Raw genomic sequence first — 19,490 nt, forward strand, 5'->3', positions numbered from 1 at the left:
GGTCTCCAGCCTTGGTTTGTGGGTGCCCCGGGGGGTGGTTCCCCATTGTTCCCAACAGGGGCCCTTGCATGCTCCCTGAGGTGGGCGGCGAGCTTGTTCCCCTCACAGGGTGAGGGCAGGGGCGGGGCCCGGGTCAGGCTGGAAGGGTGTGTTAGGTGGTTTGCCTGCCCCTCTGGTGGCGCTGTGCTTAGGGGACGTGTGCAGTACCCTGCTTTTTCTCCTGATACCCAGTTTTTGCTCTCAGCTCTCAGAAGTGGCAGTTGGGTTTTTTTGGTCTTTTTGTATCTTGTCCATAATTTGTCCCAGCTGTGCATGCGTGCCAAATTGCTTCAGGTATGTCCAGCTCTTTGCTTTCCTTCCCATACAGTCTGAAAATCCTGAATAAATGTCAAAAAGAATGCACTGAGTCAACAATATTAAAACTCTGAGGCGTGAACCATTTCCTACATTGCCAGAAGCGTAAAGGGAGGTTGTGCTGTCACTTTGTTCATGTCTGACTCTGTGCGACCGTACGGACTGGACTGTAGCCCCCCCCCCCCTCAACAATATTAAAACTCTGAGGCGTGAACCATTTCCTACATTGCCAGAAGCGTAAAGGGAGGTTGTGCTGTCACTTTGGTCATGTCTGACTCTGTGCGACCGTACGGACTGGACTGTAGCCCCCCCCCCCCCCCCCCCGGGTTCCTCTGTCCATGGGATTCTCCAGGCAAGAATACTGGAGGGGGTTGCCACGCCCTCCTCCAGGGGGTCTTCCCAACCCAGGGATCGAACCCGCATCTCTTAGTCTCCTGCATTGGCACGCAGGTTCTTTACCACTAGCACCACCTGGGAAGCCCCCAAATGTGCTTGCACAGTCATTTTGAGTCCCTTACAGTTCCTTTGTATTCTGCTGATGGAAACATTTGTCCAGGTGCAAGCAATGCAGCACAGGGTCCGGGTCCCAGCCTGTCTTACTGGACTCTCCCCTTTACAACATGGCCGTTGCTGGCCAGGACACACACCAGGCCACACACTGCTCTGACAGGACTCAGGGTCCTGACTCCCCACGAGCTTTCGCTCAGCAGCCTCGGAATGCCTGCACCCCAGGGACTTACTTTCTGCTGCTGGGTGGGCACGTGGGCCAGCTCTGGCCTGGGCGGCCCACCAACCGCTCTGCTGTCCAGTGTGTCTGAACCTGAGCCTTGGGGAGAGAGGGGTTTCTTTCTGAGCTTGTCCTTCTTTGGGTACTTTCTCAGCCCTAGGTACCCTTAAATATTTGGCTGCGCTGGCTCTTATTAATAGTTGCCATACTCAGGATCTTTGTTACCACGTGTGCTATATTTTAGTTGGGGCATGCAAACTCTTACTTGTGGCACATGGAATCTAATTCCCCTACCAGGGATCAAACCGGGGCCCCTTGTGTTAGACGCTGTCTTAGCCACTGGACTACCAGGGAAGTCCCTCCTTTAGCATTTATATAGTATCATAGTTTAATAACTCTAACTTCTGTTCAAATGATCTGGTTTGTCTCCTGATTGAACTTAGCACTGATCTGAGATGAATCATTAAGAATGTTAAGTGCACCCACATTAGTAAGTTAAGCCTTTGCCAGTCCTTGAAGTCATTACCACTGTAATGGTCAAAGTGGAGGCACTGTGGAAAGCCTTGGCACATGTTCAAATCTTGCTCAGCATCAGAGAATTCAGACCAGAGAGAAGCCATGTGAATGCAATAGATGTGAAAAGCTATTTAACCAAGTCAGTAACGTATTCGTCACCGCTGGACCCATACTGGACTCTTTAAGTGGAGTCAACGTGGAAAGGAATTTAGCTGAAGGCCTGCATTTCTCCAACCAGAAAGAAACCCTGTGAATGTGATGTAAAAAGGCCTTTAGGAACTGTTCTCCAGCTAACTCAGAAGGAGGACTGGAGAAAAGCTCTGTGAATGTAGCCAGTGTAGGAAGAATTTTAGCCAAGCTCAATCTTCATTCAGTTCCCCAAGAATTTATATTATGAAGGAACTGGGGTCAGGTTGAGGATAGACTGTCAAGAGGCAGGAAGAGATAATCAAAAATTTACTTCATTAAATGTGATAACCTTTGAAGTGACAACCAAACCCACGTGACTGAAGAGACTCAGCCAAGTATCTGAACTCTGCTAAGCCAGTGACTTTATCAAGATTATTGGGAGAATAGTAGGCTTAGAGAAAACCAGAAGGAGGAATGTAATAAAGAACTTTATGTGACTGAATGTATAACTTACTTTCACTGGATGAATAAAACTTTTTGAAGAAGTTTAAAATATTATAAGAGGACTCTGTGTAGTTTGCAAAATCAGTATGAGTGGATGTAAATTCTAGTAAAAGAGGACTTGAAGTAGAGGTCAGAAATGCAATAACCAGCTAATTCTAGTTGGCAGAATCACAGTATTTTAGAAGTCGAATGCTGTTGGCGAGCTAGAGATTACTCACCTAAAGTTCCCATCACACCCAAAATATTTTATATACTGTGATTCTGTTGTGGCACACGCCAGCTTGGACCATGAAGGCATGTTTGCACCTAACTGAAAACAGACAGAAAGATAATGAGGCTGACAAGGTGCTCCTGGGAATCCAATGCCTTGCACAGTGATGGGATATTATCTGGGGACTTTGGACAAAAGAGCATTTGGTTTACCATAAGGTTATACTTTGTGCCAAAAAAAAAATACTCTTCTGTACAGTGCACTGTGCGTTAAGCACTATACCAGGAACCTGACCATGTGCTATTTCTACGCTCCTTTTAGAAATGGGTTCAGGGAAGTGATCTGCCAGCCAAGATGATGAAGCCGGGAGCAGCTGTGCTGTGGAGCTGTCGGTGCCGTGCGGAGAAGCAGAGACAGCGGCTGGGTGCGGTGAGTGCAGTGGAGTCGCTGGTGAGGGGAGGCCCGGCTTCCCGGGGACGGAGGGGCCGTGGGGCGGGCCTCTCCTCACTGCTCCTGCTGAGTTCAGGTCCTGGGTGTACAGCTGTTGAGATGCTGTCCTGTTCTTTAGTTCTCCATTTATCCTTAAAATAAAACCTCATCAACTTAAGTCCCTGAGGTTCATGCCGGTCCCTGAAACCTGAAAGGGCCTCATACAAAGCTTTAAAAGCTTCAATATTTTTTTATTGTTAAAAGTATAACAATAATAAGCCATTTACAAGTCCCAAAGCACCAGAATTAAGAACACATAATTTTTATACACACATTTTTCGTACAAAAGGTTGATCTTTATAGGCATATGAAATAAATAATCTGAAAATCAGCAGCACTGATTGCAAAATAAGTATCTTGTTCTCTGACTGTCTCAAGGTGACCAGCCTCCTATGTAGCCAAAAGGTGAGGTGTTTGACATCTGTTCTGAGCCTGGGTGACAAGTCTCTGGCGGAGGTTTCTCACTCTCTCCATGAGATCCTGTTCCATGGCGTCCCAATGCATTTTTCTCTGGTTTAATGAAACTTGGAAACAAAATTTAAAATTAACAGTAGTTAGTTTGAATAATGGTATAGCGTTTAAAGATAAATATGTTGCAAAGACCAATAATGAATATTCTAAACCAAATTTCTTACACGGAAAGCCTAACGTATTACCTGGTCCTGTGAGGTTCCATTTACAAGTCAAATATTTGGTGGATTGAGCGAATGCTATTAGAGAACTTATTTGCTTTTGGTTATCTTTTTTTTTTTAATTTGGGAATATAGATTAACTTTTAAATCAGGAAGAAAGCTTGTCTAAGAGAGAATCTGAGTTTTTTACAACAGTAAGTTTTTTCACCATGGTGTTTATTGTAATGAGAAAATTCCAAGGTGCCAAAATTAATAGTGAAATATACACCATGACCACTTTCTAATGATTCAATACATAAATGAAGTACTTTCTACAACGAGGAACACAAGGGAAGTCCAGAATCAAGCTTAGAACATTACAATGTGTCTAAGTGTAACAGCCATTTCATGTTAATTTAGAGGGGTAGTAAATACTGGAATTCAATAAAGAAGCATCTTAAAAACATACTTCTCTGAAATTTACATACCCAAAGAGCTCCAATTTGTGAAAACTATTTTCCCCCAAGGAATAAAACATTTATGCTTTTTCATTTTGTTGCCAAGTAAGAAACTTGCCAAATGTCAACTCGATTTTGAAGTTTAGAATATCTAGTTAAAAATTCTGATGTGTTGGAGTAGAGAACAGTTGAGAATCTTTTGTACTTTCATCTGACTTATGCATGACCTTTGGTTAATTTCATATCCTGACACAGTGTTTAGAGATGCACGTAAGAGTATGTATGTTAGTGAATGTATTTTATACCATACTGGAACTCATGACTTGTTGTTAGGTATATTTTTATAAAGCTGGTCTTTTGGGGACATTCTATAAAAATCTGTTTTTCTAAAAGAACTCAAAGGACCTTGTGAAGTTCTGCTTCATTTATATGACAGTTTTATTGAAGAAGTGGTTGAAGAGTCTGAGTTTCCTGTCCTCTCCCCTCCTTTTAAAAACAAATCAAGTCCTTTACAGGGGAAACTGTTAGCTCCTTTATGGGCTAACGCTGTGACTGCATTTCTGGAAGATGTTTCCATTCTAGCCCATCCCTTCCAGAAATAAACAGAAACCTTCAGTGAATCAAGTCAAGGGATCAAAAGGCAACTGATCAGCACGGAGCCCTTTGCCCTCAGCAATTCTGGGCGAGCTGGCCCCGCAGTGCATCTTGGAGTCCAGAGCAGACTCATGTTTCCAATGGTTGCTGGAGGCAGCTCAGCCCAAAAGAGTCAAGAAAACGCAAATATGGAATAGCTTTGAAAACTAATCCTGAGATTTTCTTTTCACAAGGATGTGAAACAGCAGTTACGAATATCATTCATTTAGTCAGGGACAGACTTCCGCCAGCGCCTCCAGCTGAGCTTCGGGCAGCAGTGCTGTGCTGAGGAAACAGTCACATTAATGACACCTGGCAAAGCTTCCTTACTTGGGGTTTGGTCTGACCCAGTTTTCCCCCAGCTGGAAACTTGAGAATCTTGCTGCTTCCACTTTAGGATTTCCATAATCAGTGCCCTGGGAAAATGGTCTCAGTGTGCTGTAAGTATAATTTAAGCCACAATCTTGCCTTGTTATTGTTTAGTCGCTGAGTTGTGTCTGACTCTTTGCGACCCCAGTGGACTGTAACCTGCTAGGCTCTTCTGTCCATGGGATTCTCCAGGCAGCAATACTGGAGTGGGTTGCCATTTCCTTCTCCAGGGGATCTTCCTGACCCAGGGACTGAACCTGTGTCTCCTGGGTTGGCAGGAGGATTCTTTACCACTAAGCCACCTGGGACACCCCCCACTCTTGCTTAAACATTGCTAAATCTAACATGATAGGAGACATCTTTCTTGTTCATTGACTTACTCTGTGTCAAGGACTCCATTTCAGAAATGTCATTTAATTGTGAGGTTCTAGGCAGACAGCCTGAGGCGACCTGTTCATCTCGGCACTTGGGCACTACAGTTATAAAAGTGGAAAAAAAATGAAAGAGAGGAGTGTATAGAAAGCCTTGATTAATTCCAAATGGTCCCTAGTAAATTAAAATTGCCAAGGATAAAAAGCCCCTTACTTTTCTACTCTGGGAAGAATGCGGTCACAATTCAGAAGGCAAGCAAATTGCCATTACTGAGAATTATAAGCTGAGCTGAAAGTAAAGTACTTTAAAAACACCTTTAGCAAAAACAAAAAACCAACAGACAAGTGAGAAATACAGGTGCTAGGACAGAGATCCCAAACAATTGCTGGGAGAAACTATGCAATGTGGTTAGCAAGCCTTTCTTGAGAACAACTGGGAGCTGATCACTATTGGCTTTACCCAAGTGGGACCTGATCACAGGACATAGCACACCAGACGCAGCGATGGGCAAGTTTTACCCATGCTTCTTAAGACTGGGAAGCATGGCAGCGTTCCACACCTCACCAGTGCCTCCTCTATTTTTAATCCCCATCCTTTAGCTTTGTTTTCGCTGTCTCCTAACTCCTACAGGTTTACATCCAATACGGTATCAGAGTCTTTATTTTTTTGATCCTAACGTCGCTTAGGATGCCCCTTCCTTTGTACTCCTGTCACTAGGACCCAAGCCTCCACGAGTCGGACCCAGACTGCTTGGGTCACACAGACTCAGCAAGGTGATGCCTGCCTTTACCTGGGCTCAAGAACTTCAGCTAATGGTTTCAACTCATAGTTTTAGCTCAGTCAGTCTTTGTGATAATGTGTGTGCATGCTAAGTCGTGTCGACTCTTTGCAACCCCAACTGGAGCAGGTTGCCGTTCCCTTCTCTAAGGGATCTTCCTGACCCAGGGATCAAACTCCTTTCTCCTGCATTGCAGGCAAATTCTTCACCACTGAGCCACCTGGGAAGCCCAAGACAATGGATTACCAAATGACTAATTTGAACTGGTGTCAGGGAATAGAATATGAGTCATCTTCAAGTAACTGAAGGGCTGTCATGTGGCAGAGGTAGTAAGTGCATTCTCCAGAAAAGTTTAACTGTAGTTTATTTACAATGTTGTATTAGTCTCAAGTGTACAGCAAAGTGATTCAGTTATGTATTCTTTTTCGTATTCTTCTATATTCTGGGTTATTACAAGATACTGAATATAGTTCCCTGTGTCATACAGTAGGTCTTTATTTTACATACAGTAGTGTGTGTATCTGTTAATCCCATACTAATTTATCCTTCTCCCCCTGCTTCCCCCTTTGGTAACTATAGGTTTATTTTCTGTCTGTGAGTCTGTCTGTCAATAAGTTCATTTGTATCATTTCTTTAGATTCCATGTGTAAGTGATACGCTATTTGACTGTCTCTGGCATACTTCACATGGTATGGTAAGCTCTGTGTCTATCCATATTGCAGCAAATGGTGTTACTCTTCAAGGCTGAGTAGTATTCCACTGTGTGCACGTACCACATCTTCTTTATCGAGCATCCGTCAGCGGACATCTAAGTTTGCTTCTGCGTCTTGGCTATCGTGAATAGTGCTGTAGTGAACAACGGGGCGCATCTATCTTTTTGAATTTGAATTTCTGTCTTTTCTGGATACATGCCCATGAGTGGAATTCCCAGACCATATGGTAATTCTATCTTTAGTTGTTTTAAAGGTACCTCCACACTGTTCTCCATAGTGGCTGCACCAATTTACCTTCCTTCCCATCAGTTGTGTAAGAAGGTTCCCTTTTCTCCACACCCTCTCCAGTATATTTTTAGAAACTTTTCTGATGGCCATTCTGACCAGAGAATGGGCTTCCCTTGTGGCTCAGCTGGTAAAGAATCTGCCTGCAATGCAGGACACCTGGGTTCGATCCCTGGGTTAGGAAGATCCCCTCGAGAAGGGAAAGGCTACCCACTCCAGTATTTTGGCCTGGAGAGTTCCATCAACTCTATGGTCCATGGGGTCAAAAAATCAGACACAACTGAGCAACTTTCACTTCACTGACCAGAGAACAGTTTTTAATCAGAAGATTTACAAAAAGAAGAGCAGATTCAACTATATATAAGGAAGGAACAACTTTTAAATAAAATAGTGGTAGAAGATGGGATAAGGCACTGTGCTCACAGCTCTGTTAGTGCTCTGGCATAGGCTGGGCAACAAGCACTGCAGAGATGACTCACGTATCAGATCCTGCCAAGTCTCATGTGTCCTCCCAAATCCATCCTGCCCACAGCTGCTTAATTCATCCCTCCAAAGGGCTGGGTTATAAACATGGAGGGGCCAATGGCTCCCTCCTTTGCTTATAGCAACGTTTCAAACACTGTGGAGCAGATTCACCTGTAAAACTTTAAAACAAAAATCTAGCTTTCCAGTTTCTATCTTAGATCTAAGAAATAAAATCACCATTGGTCAGGCCGTGAATTTTTTTTTTTTTTAATAATTTTATTTCTTTTTGGCTGTGCTGGGTTTTAGTTGCTGCGTGGGCTCTTCTCTAGTTGCAGCACCCAGTGCTCAGCCTCTCGTTGCCGAGCACGGGCTCTTATGGCGTTTGGGCTCAGGAGTTGGGGCTCCCGGGCTCTAGAGCACAGACTCAGTAGTAGTGGCTCATGGGCTTAGTTGCTCCATGGCAGGTGGGATCTTTCTGGACCAGGGATCAAACCTGCATCTCCTGCATTGGCAGGGGGATTCTTTACCACTGAGCCACCAGGGAAGTCCCTGAATATGTATTAAAAAAAAAAAAAACAATTTGTAATGCACCTAAAAAATTGCTGGTCACTTGGATTATCACAGAAAAGTAAAAGGTGAAAGTTCTTTTTTCTATACTTCTTGTACTGTAGCTTGCTTATTTCCTTCATTTAATTAAAGTATTTATTTTAAAGCCCCAAAGGTGACTCTTATTACTTAAAATTATCTTTTTCTGAAGTGGTACTACATGTACCACACAAAATTCAAAAGGAGCAAAAAGGAACAAACTAAATTTCCTTCCTTTCCCTAACTGCATTCCTTGGCTGGGAGGGAAGCCCTGTTCTCGGTCTTCCACAGGTCACTCTGCTGTCTGCCAGGCTGGTAAACAGGATGAAGCCCAACTGCTCAGCCTGGCACTGAAGGTCCCTGTCACTCTCTCGAACCATCCTTGTATGGAAGCCCTCTGCACCAGTTAGCCTAACCTGAATCACCATGACAGGCAAGTTTCTGCCACTGACTAATTATTTTTAACAAGTTCTGTCTCGGACAAGGTGGTACTAGTGGTAAAGAATCTGTTTACCAATGCAGGAAACATAAGAGAAGTGGGCTTGAACCCTGGGTCGAGAAGATTCCCTGGAGGAGGGCATGGCGACCCTCTCCAGTATTCTTGCCTGGAGAATCCCAAGGACAAAGGAGCCTGGTGGGCTACCGTCCATGGGGTCGCAAAGAGTCAGACATGACTGAAGTGACTCTTATACGAGGGTAGCTCATGGAGGCTTTAATTGGTCAATCCACAAAAATGGTAAGGAAATGGTGTGTGTGTGTGTTCCTGAGAGAGATCCTTGGGGAAGCCTGCACACCCTGAGGGGTTAGAAAATGGTGTAAATCAATGTTAGAACTGTAACAAAATTACAGATCACCTAGGCTATACTCTTCTCATTTTACAAATGAGGAAACACCACCAGGAAATACTTCCTAATAAACACAGATTAAACATGAGTAAATAAACTAACAAGGACACAGCTTGATGACTCTGGCTAAGTTTATCTGAGCCATGTCTTCCTTTGCCGTGAAGCTGGGACTAGGTCTTCCTGTCACCTCATCATGAGATCCTGCCTCCCTGAACGGTCCTCCCACTGCTCCAGGCTCCTCCCTTTCTTCAAGGCCCTGTCATTTTAAAAACCTGGTCCAATGGCTCCGCCTGGCCACCAGCATTTACTAATGTCATTAAAACAATAAATTTTGTTAAGATAATTCACTTACCACAAAATTCACCCCTTTGAAGGGTACAATTCAGTGTTTTTAGTACACTGAGGGTTGTGTAATCATCACCACTAATTCTAGAACATTTTCACCATCCCCAAAATAAACCCCATACACACTGGTAGCCCACTCCCGTACCGCTCCCACCTGCAAACCACTAACCCACATCTGCCTCTAGAGATTTGCGTATTCTGGACATTTCATGAAGAGAATCATATAACATGCAGCCTTCTGGTCTAGCTTCTTTAACAGCATAAGATTCTCAAGGTCCATCCATTTTGTAGCATGAATCATTTAATTCCTTTTTATGGCTAAGTAAAATTCCATTGTATGGGTATCCCAATTTATTTTATCCATTCCTCGTTTGATGGGTATTTGGGTTGTTTCTCATTTTTTTGGCTATTATGAATATTGATACTGTGGGCAATTCAGTATATAAGTTTTTGCAGGGATATATTTTCAGTTCTCTGGGTGTGTGTCTAGGAGTAGAACTGCTGGGTCACATGCAGTCTCTCTGTGTTTAGCCTTCTGAGGAACTGCTGGACTGTTTCCCACAGCGGCTGTGCCACACCACATTCCCACCAGCGCTGCTCTGGTTTGGCTGGTTCTTGCCCACACTGTTAATGGATTAAATCGATGCTAACTGATCCCCGTGGATGGAGGAGCCTGGCGGGCTACAGTCCATGGTGTCGCAAAGAGTCGGACACGACTGAAGCAACTTAGCATGCAAACACAATGACTAATTTAAGCTGAACAGCTCTTCATATGTGTGTTGGCCATCTGAGTATCTTCTTTGGAGAACTGTTCAAATCTTTTGCCCATTACAAATCTGGACTAATTTTATAAGACACTGCTATTCAGCTTCAATTTAAGTTTACAGGCCTGGGATTTTAGGGACAGTGAGGGCCACTCATATTGTCCAGAAGGTTCTGTTTTCTGGGAAATGGTAAGAATATCCTCCCCATTGCTAAGAGAGACTGGCACTAGGGACCATTTAAATAACCAGTCTGTTGTTGGCACACTTGCCTGTTTCCACTTCCTGTGCCTCCTTTCCAGCTCTGAGTGACAAACCAAGGCAACCACCTGTGATCAAAATGCCATTTTCCCCATTATAGCCGATTATCCCTCGGTTTGGGGATTAAATGGCATGGACTTAATTTCTATACCCTGATTAAGGCAATGATCAAATCCTTATACACATGCCTTTTGAAGATGGATGACTATCAACCAAACTCTCTCTGATTGGTGAAACTCAGGGATGTTGACAAACGTAGGTGACAAACAGGAAGACACCGTGGAGGTGGCAGACCCAAATGTAGGAAGGCTATGCTTGCAGGCAGTCTTCTGCGGTTTCTTCCCTTTCGCTATCTCTAAATTCAGAGGTTCTTGAAAAGCGTCAACTGTTTTCTTCTAATGTGGGGGTCAGTGTGACAGGGTGAGATGAGGGAGTAAGGCAGCGCCAGCCAGTGGTTGGTGTCTTCTACAAGCAGGTTTTAAACATAGCTTGCCTAAGGGCTCTGAGTACTATTTGAAACCTAAACTCAAAAGCATGAGAGGTAATGAGGGGTTTTAAAAGCAGCCTAGTTAAATGAGCATGATAGCATCTAATCTCTATTTTTACTTTTCAAATTTGTGTACTATAAAAGTAATTAAGGTAATACACAGCTACATTAGTCATAAAAGCCCCGAACTAGACATAACCCTGGAGAAGGCAATGGCACCCCATTCCAGTACTCTTGCCTGGAAAATCCCATGGACGGAGGAGTCTGGTAGGCTGCAGTCCATGGGGTCGCTAAGAGTTGGACATGACTGAGCGACTTCACTTTCACTTTTCACTTTCATGAATTGGAGAAGGAAATGGCAACCCACTCCAGTGTTCTTGCCTGGAGAATCCCAGGGACGGGGGAGCCTGGTGGGCTGCTGTCTATGGGGGTCACACAGAGTTGGACAGGACTGAAGCGACTTAGCAGCAGCAGCAGACATAACCCAATATCCACCAGTTAATGAATGGATAAATAAAGCATGGAATACCCATACAGTGGAATATTATTTAGCATTAAAAAGGAATGAAGTACTGATACCTGCTACAACGTGGTTGAACCTCAAAACATAATCTAGGTGAAAGAAGTCAGATACAAAGGACTACATATTCTATTTACATGAAATCTCCTCAACAGGCAAGTCTATAGAGACAGGAGTAGATCAGTGGTTGCCAGGGGCTGGGGGGAGTGACAGGAAATGAAGTATGACTGCAAATGGGTATGGGGTTATCGGGGGTGCTGAAAATGTTCTAGAGTTGATTGCAGTGATGGCTGCACCACTCTGAATATATTTAATATATGGTAATACAATACCATTGAATTATATACTTTGTATAGGTGAATGGTATGGCATGTGATTTATATAGCAATAACGCTGTTATTTTAAAAAGTAGTACATACACATTTTTAAAAGACTGAAACAATATAAGGTATAGTAAAATAAAAGTTCCCTGTATCTGTACTGTTTTAGAATTTTAAGTTACAATTTTGATTTTTCATTGAATGCCACTGTAAGTGAAAAGTGAAAGTCACTCAGTCGTGTCCGACTCTTTGCAACCCCATGGACTATACAATCCATGGAATTCTCCAGGCCAGAATACTGGAGTGGGTAGCCTTTCCCTTCTCCAGGGGATCTTCCCAACCCAGGGATCGAACCCAGGTCTCCCACACTGCAGGTGGATTCTTCACCAGCTGCCACAAGGGAAGCCTTGCACCGAAACCTAACGTTTGATTAGACTCTATGAGAAGCTTCCTCATGCTATTTTCATGAACTACTGTTCTGAGGACCTGTTACGGGCAAAGCACACTTTTTTTTTTTTTTTTTACTAAAATTAACTAGATATAGCACTTTGGGAACAAATTATATTCTCGTATATTAAGGGGATGCCCAGGACCATGAAACCATGGAATAAAACAGAATTTTATAGAATGGTTGAGAAATTTTTCTTGGAGCTTTTTTTTTTTTTAAACAGCCCCACCTCCTCAGCCCAGTCTTCCTAACCAAAAAATAGTAACTAGTGATTATCTTTCAGCTGAGCAATAATTTGACTAGACATGCCAAAACACATGTAAGGATTTATCCATGATAAGAGACCATACGAAGTGAATGAATGTATAACACTGAGAAGGAATGCTCACCTTTATCACACGGATGCTGAGCATCATGTATCTCTTTCTCTAGGAACCATCTTCTAGATGCATCTGAAAGAGCAGCAGTTTTCTTTTCTGATTTCAAATGAAAGTCTTTTTCTTCAGCTTCCTCCCACTAGATACAATTTAAAAAAAAATGACATAACGATTGTGCTAAATGCAAGTTCCTACAGTGAAATAAGCCTGTTTGTTTCCTCTCCTTGCTATTAGGTAGTCTGGGTCCCTATCCTGGCTCAAGGCTGTTGAAGAGCCTTGAAAGCAGAGGCACTTCTGACGTCCCTACCACTCAAAGCCTCAGTGCCACGTAAACATGTAGGTCCCAGCTGTCACTGAAATAATTCATTTCAGTACATTTCAGATCTCAAATATTAAGGGCTTGAGGTGTTTTTTTTTTTTTCTTTTGAGTTTTTAAAATTAATGGGTGGAAAGGTGTTCTTGCGAACGAAAGACATATTCCAGGAAGTTGTGCAGAAAAGTTCAAGGACGCAGTTTTCCTGATGATCTTGGAGACAGGATACCAACCCTGGACTGCCTACTCCAGACTTCTTCATGTGAAAAAGAAAAATATTTCTATCTTTGCTTGTAGTTACAGTTATTTTGGGTTTTGTTACTAGTAGCTCTCTATATATTTCCTAACTGTTCAAAGTCTTTTATGTTATTAGTATAAAAAATTCAGTGAATTAAAGTGCTGGTATACAATGAGCCAGAACAAATACAGAAAGCTGGAAAGTTGAGACACTAATGTAACTTAAAAAGACACTCATTTTTGTCACGTCATTTTTGCATGTGTGCATGCCAAGCTGCTTCAGTCCTGTCTGATTCTTTGCGATCCTATGGATTGCAGCCTGCCAGGCTCCTCTGTCCATGGGATTCTCTAAGCAAGAATACTGGAGTGGGTTAGTCATTCTTAGGTGGCATCTATATTGGACTTTTCTGAGCAATACCTGTTAAAATTAGATCATCTTTAAGATGTTTTCAAACAAAAATTATTTGGTTTGGTGCTTTTGCCACTTGATTATATACTATTTCAAGATTTAAATAATTAACAAGAAGTTTATAACATCATTCTTACCTTTTTAGCTTCCCCGTCCATCATGGCATTTAATACTTCTATTTCTTTCTTCCTGTTTTTCCGAAGGAGTTTAGCTATTTCCTGGTAACATTCATTTCGGTGTACATCACTGCACCTTTGTTTATGTAAAGCTTGAATTCGCCAGTCAGTATTTAGACATGCTTGTTCCGCTTTTGCCAAATTTTCTTCAATTAACTAAGAATTCGGAAATTTCAGAAACAAGATCAGACTTGAATACATAAAATACGGTATGTCCATTTGGTGTCTCCAAGTGTCCAGTACAGATGTTCACAATCTTGGCTGCATATTAGCATCACCTCAGTGTTTAAAATAAACCGATGACCAGGCTCCAGCACAAACCAACTAAATTGATCTCTGGAGCAGTTGGATACTGGTACTTCCAGAGCACTCGCCAGGCGGTTCTAACGTACAGCCAAGGTTGAGAACTTCTAGGCTAAGGGGCGGAGAGAATTAAACAATTTCCATGTTTTAATCCTTTGAAAAGGAGTCAGAAGAACTTATCTTACAGACTGGACAAAAGCCTGTAAGGAAAAAAGGTAGGGGGCGTTATTCTTGGGGAAACAGTCAAGGCACAGAACAGAGGTAGGGAAGTCTTACACTCATCCCTGGCTTTTGGGACAAGGCCTGGCCCTGCCACAGACCCGTTTACCATTTTGCTAAAGGGATAACAAAGTTCTTCCCTGAAGGCCTTAAATTCCATTTCAATTCATTTAAGTCAGCATTTCTGAAAGATACTCCCCCGCAAATTCTGTAAGTTTAAAAAAATTTCTCAAAGATTCACAATGTACCATGTATCTTCAAATCTGGCATTGAAAAGCCTAACTTTTAAGACAGCTTTTTCAATACTTGTCACCCCCATTTTATTTAACACTAAGTTACTGATATTCTACAGAATACACTTGTAAAACGCTGGCTTATATACCAGGCAGAGACCTGATGTTTTGCAACTAATCTACTCAGGTGTAATTTCTAAGACTTAACAATGTAGAATGGCATCATTCACAAAGTTATTTCCCTTGCATTTTCTTGCAAGTCTTGAAATTCTCAAGGAGTATAAAAGACACATGGATATGCTGTCAGTGAAACCTGCAAATAAAATAATGTTGAGTTTCTAGGAATTATGATGACTGAAGCAAAGAAACTAACTTTATAGGGTTCAATATTGAATTACTTCTTTAAAAAGAACAGTAGATGGAAATTCTCCCCTCTATAGAGATACTAAATTTACCATATTTACCTTACGAATTTTTTGGTTCTGAGTTTGATCGGTTTCTATCAGTCTATGAAACACGTGTTCTTCAAGATCTACTTTCTGTCTATAGGCATCTGCATTTTCCTTCATTTCTTTTGCAACAGCTTCTTGATTTCTAGAGAGATTCTGTTAAAAAAAAATCACCAATCGATATAGTAATAATGCTAGAACACAAAAATGATTTTTCTGTTTTTTTAGAATACCTAAACTATAATCATCTAATTTTCAAAGTAAAGAGCAAACAGTGGTGAGTGACATCAGTGGAAATAAGAGTAACAACATCTGAAAATTCTCTCATCTCTAAAGCACCAAGATCACTGGCAAAACAAGCTTTTTCAGAACTCTGGAAACTAACTGAAGGCTTGCAGCAATCTGGGGAGCATTTATTCATAGAAAATGGCTGAGTCTTAGATGCACTTTATGGCATTTTAAACTTGTGTTACTCCTATTCCACGCCACACCTAAGTTCTGCCGTTGGCCTTGAAAACTGGTAGCCTGGCAGTCAATGGAGGGGGCAAAATGGAGGTCCTTCAAACTCCCATTCCCAGAGGACTGTCATCACTTGACCTGGAAGACCCTCCTCCCAAAGCTGTTTTTATTTGACCTGACTCAGAACTCATGTACAGCCTTTCCCTGGGGATGTTTGCTGAAACAAACAGGAGAAACTGTTGAACATCGTGGCTGTCTGAGGCAGTGGATCACAGAGCAAACAACAGGCTAATCAAAAAGCTTGGTAGGAAAAGCTGGGGAATTAGATGTCTACACGGGGCTCTTGAAATGCTCCCGTGGATTTCTAGGGCTTTAGAAGGCTATGTGCGTGTGTCAAAATGTGCACATGCCAAGGGCTGTGTGAATGCTCAGACCTGAGAAGGTCCTCAGCTTTCAACTCTGGTGAACTGAAGTTTTATAAAATCAGGAAATGAATGCTGTCAGCTGCCTAGCTGAGTGTGGAAGGTGTGTCACAAGGTGATGCACACACAGCCCCTTGGCAAAGGCTGGAGGCTTACTGGTTCAAGGGACCTAAGGAAATCTTTGTCCAGTCACCAGGTTACCTGAGTAGAGATTTCAGTGACTATGCATGACAGAAAATACTTTATAGAATTTAGAAAAGTCACTAAGCAAAGAAACAACAAGAAACTCTACGGAAATAAGAGAATCTGATTTCCAGATTTGTCCTATTATTTAAAATATCTCGTTTTCAACAAAAAATTACATGATATAATAAAAACTGAGAAGGTATAGTCCTACATACTCTGAATAGACATTAACCACATGACCTCCAAAGAAGACAGAAAAATGGACAATTAACACATGAGAAGATGCTTGACATCATTAGTCATCAGGTAAACAAGTCTAACTGAGGAACATTCTACAATATATCTGGCCTGTATGCTTCAAAAATATAAATGTCATAAAACATAAAGACTCAAGAATGGTTCCAACTTAGAATAAAGAGACATACAACTGAAAAAATAGATCATCTTAGATTTCGTTTTGCTCTAAAGGACATTTTTAGGATAATTGATAAATTGTGAATAAGGTTTTTATAATAAATAATGTTAATTTCCTGATTTTGATCACTGTACTATGATTGTGTAATAATTCTTGGTTTTAGAAAATATAAACTGAACTTTTTAGGGCAAAAAAGCATCAAGTCTGCAACTTACTCTTAAACAGTTCAGAAAATAAAAATGTGCATATATGTAGATTGAAAGAGAATGATAATGCAAATTTAGCAAAATGTTAATATCTGAGAATCTAAGAGAAAAAATTTTGAAATTCTTTGTATTTTTCTTGCAAATGTTCTGTTAATTCTGAAATCATGCTTCTGGTGCCACCACCCCACCTCCCCCAAACAACAGTTTAAAAAAATAAGCTTAGTTCAAGTGAATTAATTCTAATTCAAAATGATAAACTCAGTGAAAGTGTCAATCTCTGGGGCTCAGATTTAGAAAAAGTTCAGTGCAGAAACTTTAAGAAGTGATTTAGTTAAGAATGGATGCTATGTCTTAAGTCTTATTTAATGTGAGCAACAAATAATCACATGCATGTTTGCATATCATATGCAAATACCTGTTACATATTTGTAGTTATCACTGATTTCAAACTCAGTCTGACTTTAAGAGGGTTGGGAGAAGTGAAAACTTATGGTTTCAACATCAAATAAGTGAGTAACGTAATGCTTTTCCTCAATAATAAATATTTATATCTGTACCAAAGTTCCCTTTTCCAGTGTCATGGAAACTGAATTATATGTGCTAAGGTAGGTACCTGATGATTTGATTCCAGAAGGTTCAAATTTAAAGTGTGCTTTACAGCTCTTGTCTGATTTACCTTATAGGATCCTTGTGAAGTACTGGGTTAATTTTGCAGTCACTATCACAGATAGAAGAAAACCTAGTAAGTTAGTAAAAGATCCTGAGGCAAAATCTGCGGCTTACATCTGGTGCTTCAGACACTAGAGTAAGTTGTTAAGAGAAACATGAATTAAAGAATTACAACACACTCTGTGCGTTCTGGCTACCTTACAATCCTGGATGACACTATACTCTTTTTGAAAAAACACAAACAAAATGAACATTAAAACACCTTGAATAAAAACAGCCTAAAAAGAGTCTGCACAAACTCTGCTTTTCTCACACTGGAAATTGTTGATTTATACCTTCTCATAAAGTCTTTTTTGTGATTCGAGTTCCAGATGTCTCATTTCCAGGTCTTTGGCTGTGGCAGCAATTTCTCGATCTCTCATGTGTACCTATGGCCAAATAACAAACTGTGAATATCAAAAATAAGTAACAAAAATAATTTTTGTTTAATAGATTTAATAATCTTGTAATATGAACAAACCACTAAAAGCATTTTAAAATAATAGATATTGGGTTTTTCAAGCCAGAGTAATTCACAATATATTAACATTCACTGTGGAATCCAGAAATAATGTCTTGAGTTAAAGTTAAGTGTAATTCTCTAAAAAAGAAAGCACAATTACCATATGCTCATTTGCCCAGGCTGGGAGAACAGATGGCAGTTCTTTCCATATTACATTAGCCATATTATGAGTTAGAAAAACTTGAGCAATTTAAATTCACAGTGGATGAAAATATAAAATGTTTAATCTTATTTCATATAACATTTATTTAAACTGTACTTTTCTAAATTCAGTTTGGCAACGAGTAACTCCAAGTCAAAGTGTACTGTGGTCTATTCAACCTGTGTGTGCCCTGCTTGGATTCAGCCAATTTAAAGTTCACCTTTCTCCAAAATGATTACTTGGAATCATTTCATGCCTATACACTAGAGGGTTTGGATAAAGGACTCTTTACATAGAGAATCTTCAGAAGTGTCTTAAATACTTGGCTGCCTAAAGTCCTCATTTTTTGTGGGGTGAGAATAACACAATATGTGTTTCAGAACAAAAAGTAAAACCCATTAGCATCTAATCTAAACATATCATCTAACCAATAAACAGTTAATGACTGCGTTACTATTTCTGTGCACAAGGCACAGTGTTAGATATTGTAGGCACACTATCAAATATAATCAGAGAAACAGTAAAAATGAGAATATAGTGGGATGTGCAAGGACACACATCTAAGGAGTAAAAAAAAACCACAGACTGAAAACCAGTTCAACTTAAAGAGGTTCCTGAGATAGCAGTTAGCTCAACTGAGTTAACTGGGATACTTGAGTTGATGGAGCAAGAGTAGTTACAATGCTAAGAGGCAGAGGAGAAGTTTGGCAAAGCAAAGAATGCTTTTTAGGAATTTCAATTACAGGAACTCTCTAGCTCCTGAATTTTCAGAGGTACAAAGCACTCTGCACCACAGCAAAGCAGATCAGCTCTGCTTGCTACTGTCAGATGTGCCACTCTGGACCAAGAAGTCTCTCCTGCTGGCCCCTGGATCGTGAGCAGAGATGCTCCTGCAGTTTAGCAGCCTCAGAGCTCACTGTCAGGACAGGGAGTGGGACAGGCAAGAGGCCGGAAGGGGAGGCAAGAGGCCGATCACGCCGCTGAAAGGACTTGACAGGATGCTTTCACCGAAACACTGCCTTAACTATCTCAAAAGGATAAAGAGATCACAGAGTTCTAAGCCTGAAATTACTTTTGGGGAAGAACAGACTTTTCTAGAATAATCAACCTCATTAACTAGATGAGATTATTAAAAGGAATCATTAGATTTTAAAGACAATTTAAAATTAGTTGGCTTTAAACAAAGCATTATCTCATGCTATAAAAAGAAATAAGATTATTAATATATTAAAAAATTTCATACGTGATCAAAAGCAAGTTTTAAACTCTAAATTAGTTTATAAATTCAATGCAATCCTAATGAAAATTCCAACAGGATGGGAGGATTCAGGGAGAGAAGGAGGGAGAGAGAAAATTTTCAGTCTATTTGAAATGATAAACATTTGAGAATACTGAGGAAAACTGAAAAGTAATGAGGCCTACTGATTAGTAAAACAGTACACAGGTGTTATTCAAACAGTGTGGTACTGGCTTCGGAGGAGATCCAATTTATAAGGGAACTGAACATTTAATAACCATCAGCTGACA

At 41.0% G+C, this 19,490-nt stretch overlaps 1 protein-coding gene across 10 annotated transcripts in view; it reads right to left on the reverse strand.

Annotated features, from left to right (window-relative positions):
• Positions 1 to 3,237: 3,237 nt before the first annotated feature.
• TBC1D31 (TBC1 domain family member 31) overlaps positions 3,238 to 19,490 on the reverse strand; it is a 62,606-nt gene continuing 46,353 nt past the window's right edge. For 3 of the 10 annotated variants that reach the window (XM_068983532.1, XM_068983528.1, XM_068983533.1), the window contains 6 exons: positions 17,595 to 17,687; positions 14,918 to 15,058; positions 12,572 to 12,702; positions 7,364 to 7,377; positions 5,382 to 5,459; positions 3,238 to 3,454 (listed from right to left, as the gene is read on the reverse strand). In XM_068983532.1, the coding sequence (XP_068839633.1) occupies positions 3,321 to 3,454; positions 5,382 to 5,459; positions 7,364 to 7,377; positions 12,572 to 12,702; positions 14,918 to 15,058; positions 17,595 to 17,687 (591 nt within the window). In that variant the 3' untranslated portion in view covers positions 3,238 to 3,320. Of the gene's footprint in view, positions 3,455 to 5,381; positions 5,475 to 7,363; positions 7,378 to 12,571; positions 12,703 to 13,659; positions 13,855 to 14,917; positions 15,059 to 17,594; positions 17,688 to 19,490 lie in introns of all 10 variants that reach the window. The other 7 variants (XM_068983525.1, XM_068983529.1, XM_068983526.1 and 4 more) reach the window with 4 other exon arrangements.

This window comes from Capricornis sumatraensis, chromosome 11 (assembly GCF_032405125.1).
Source record: "Capricornis sumatraensis isolate serow.1 chromosome 11, serow.2, whole genome shotgun sequence".
NCBI lineage: Eukaryota > Metazoa > Chordata > Mammalia > Artiodactyla > Bovidae > Capricornis > Capricornis sumatraensis.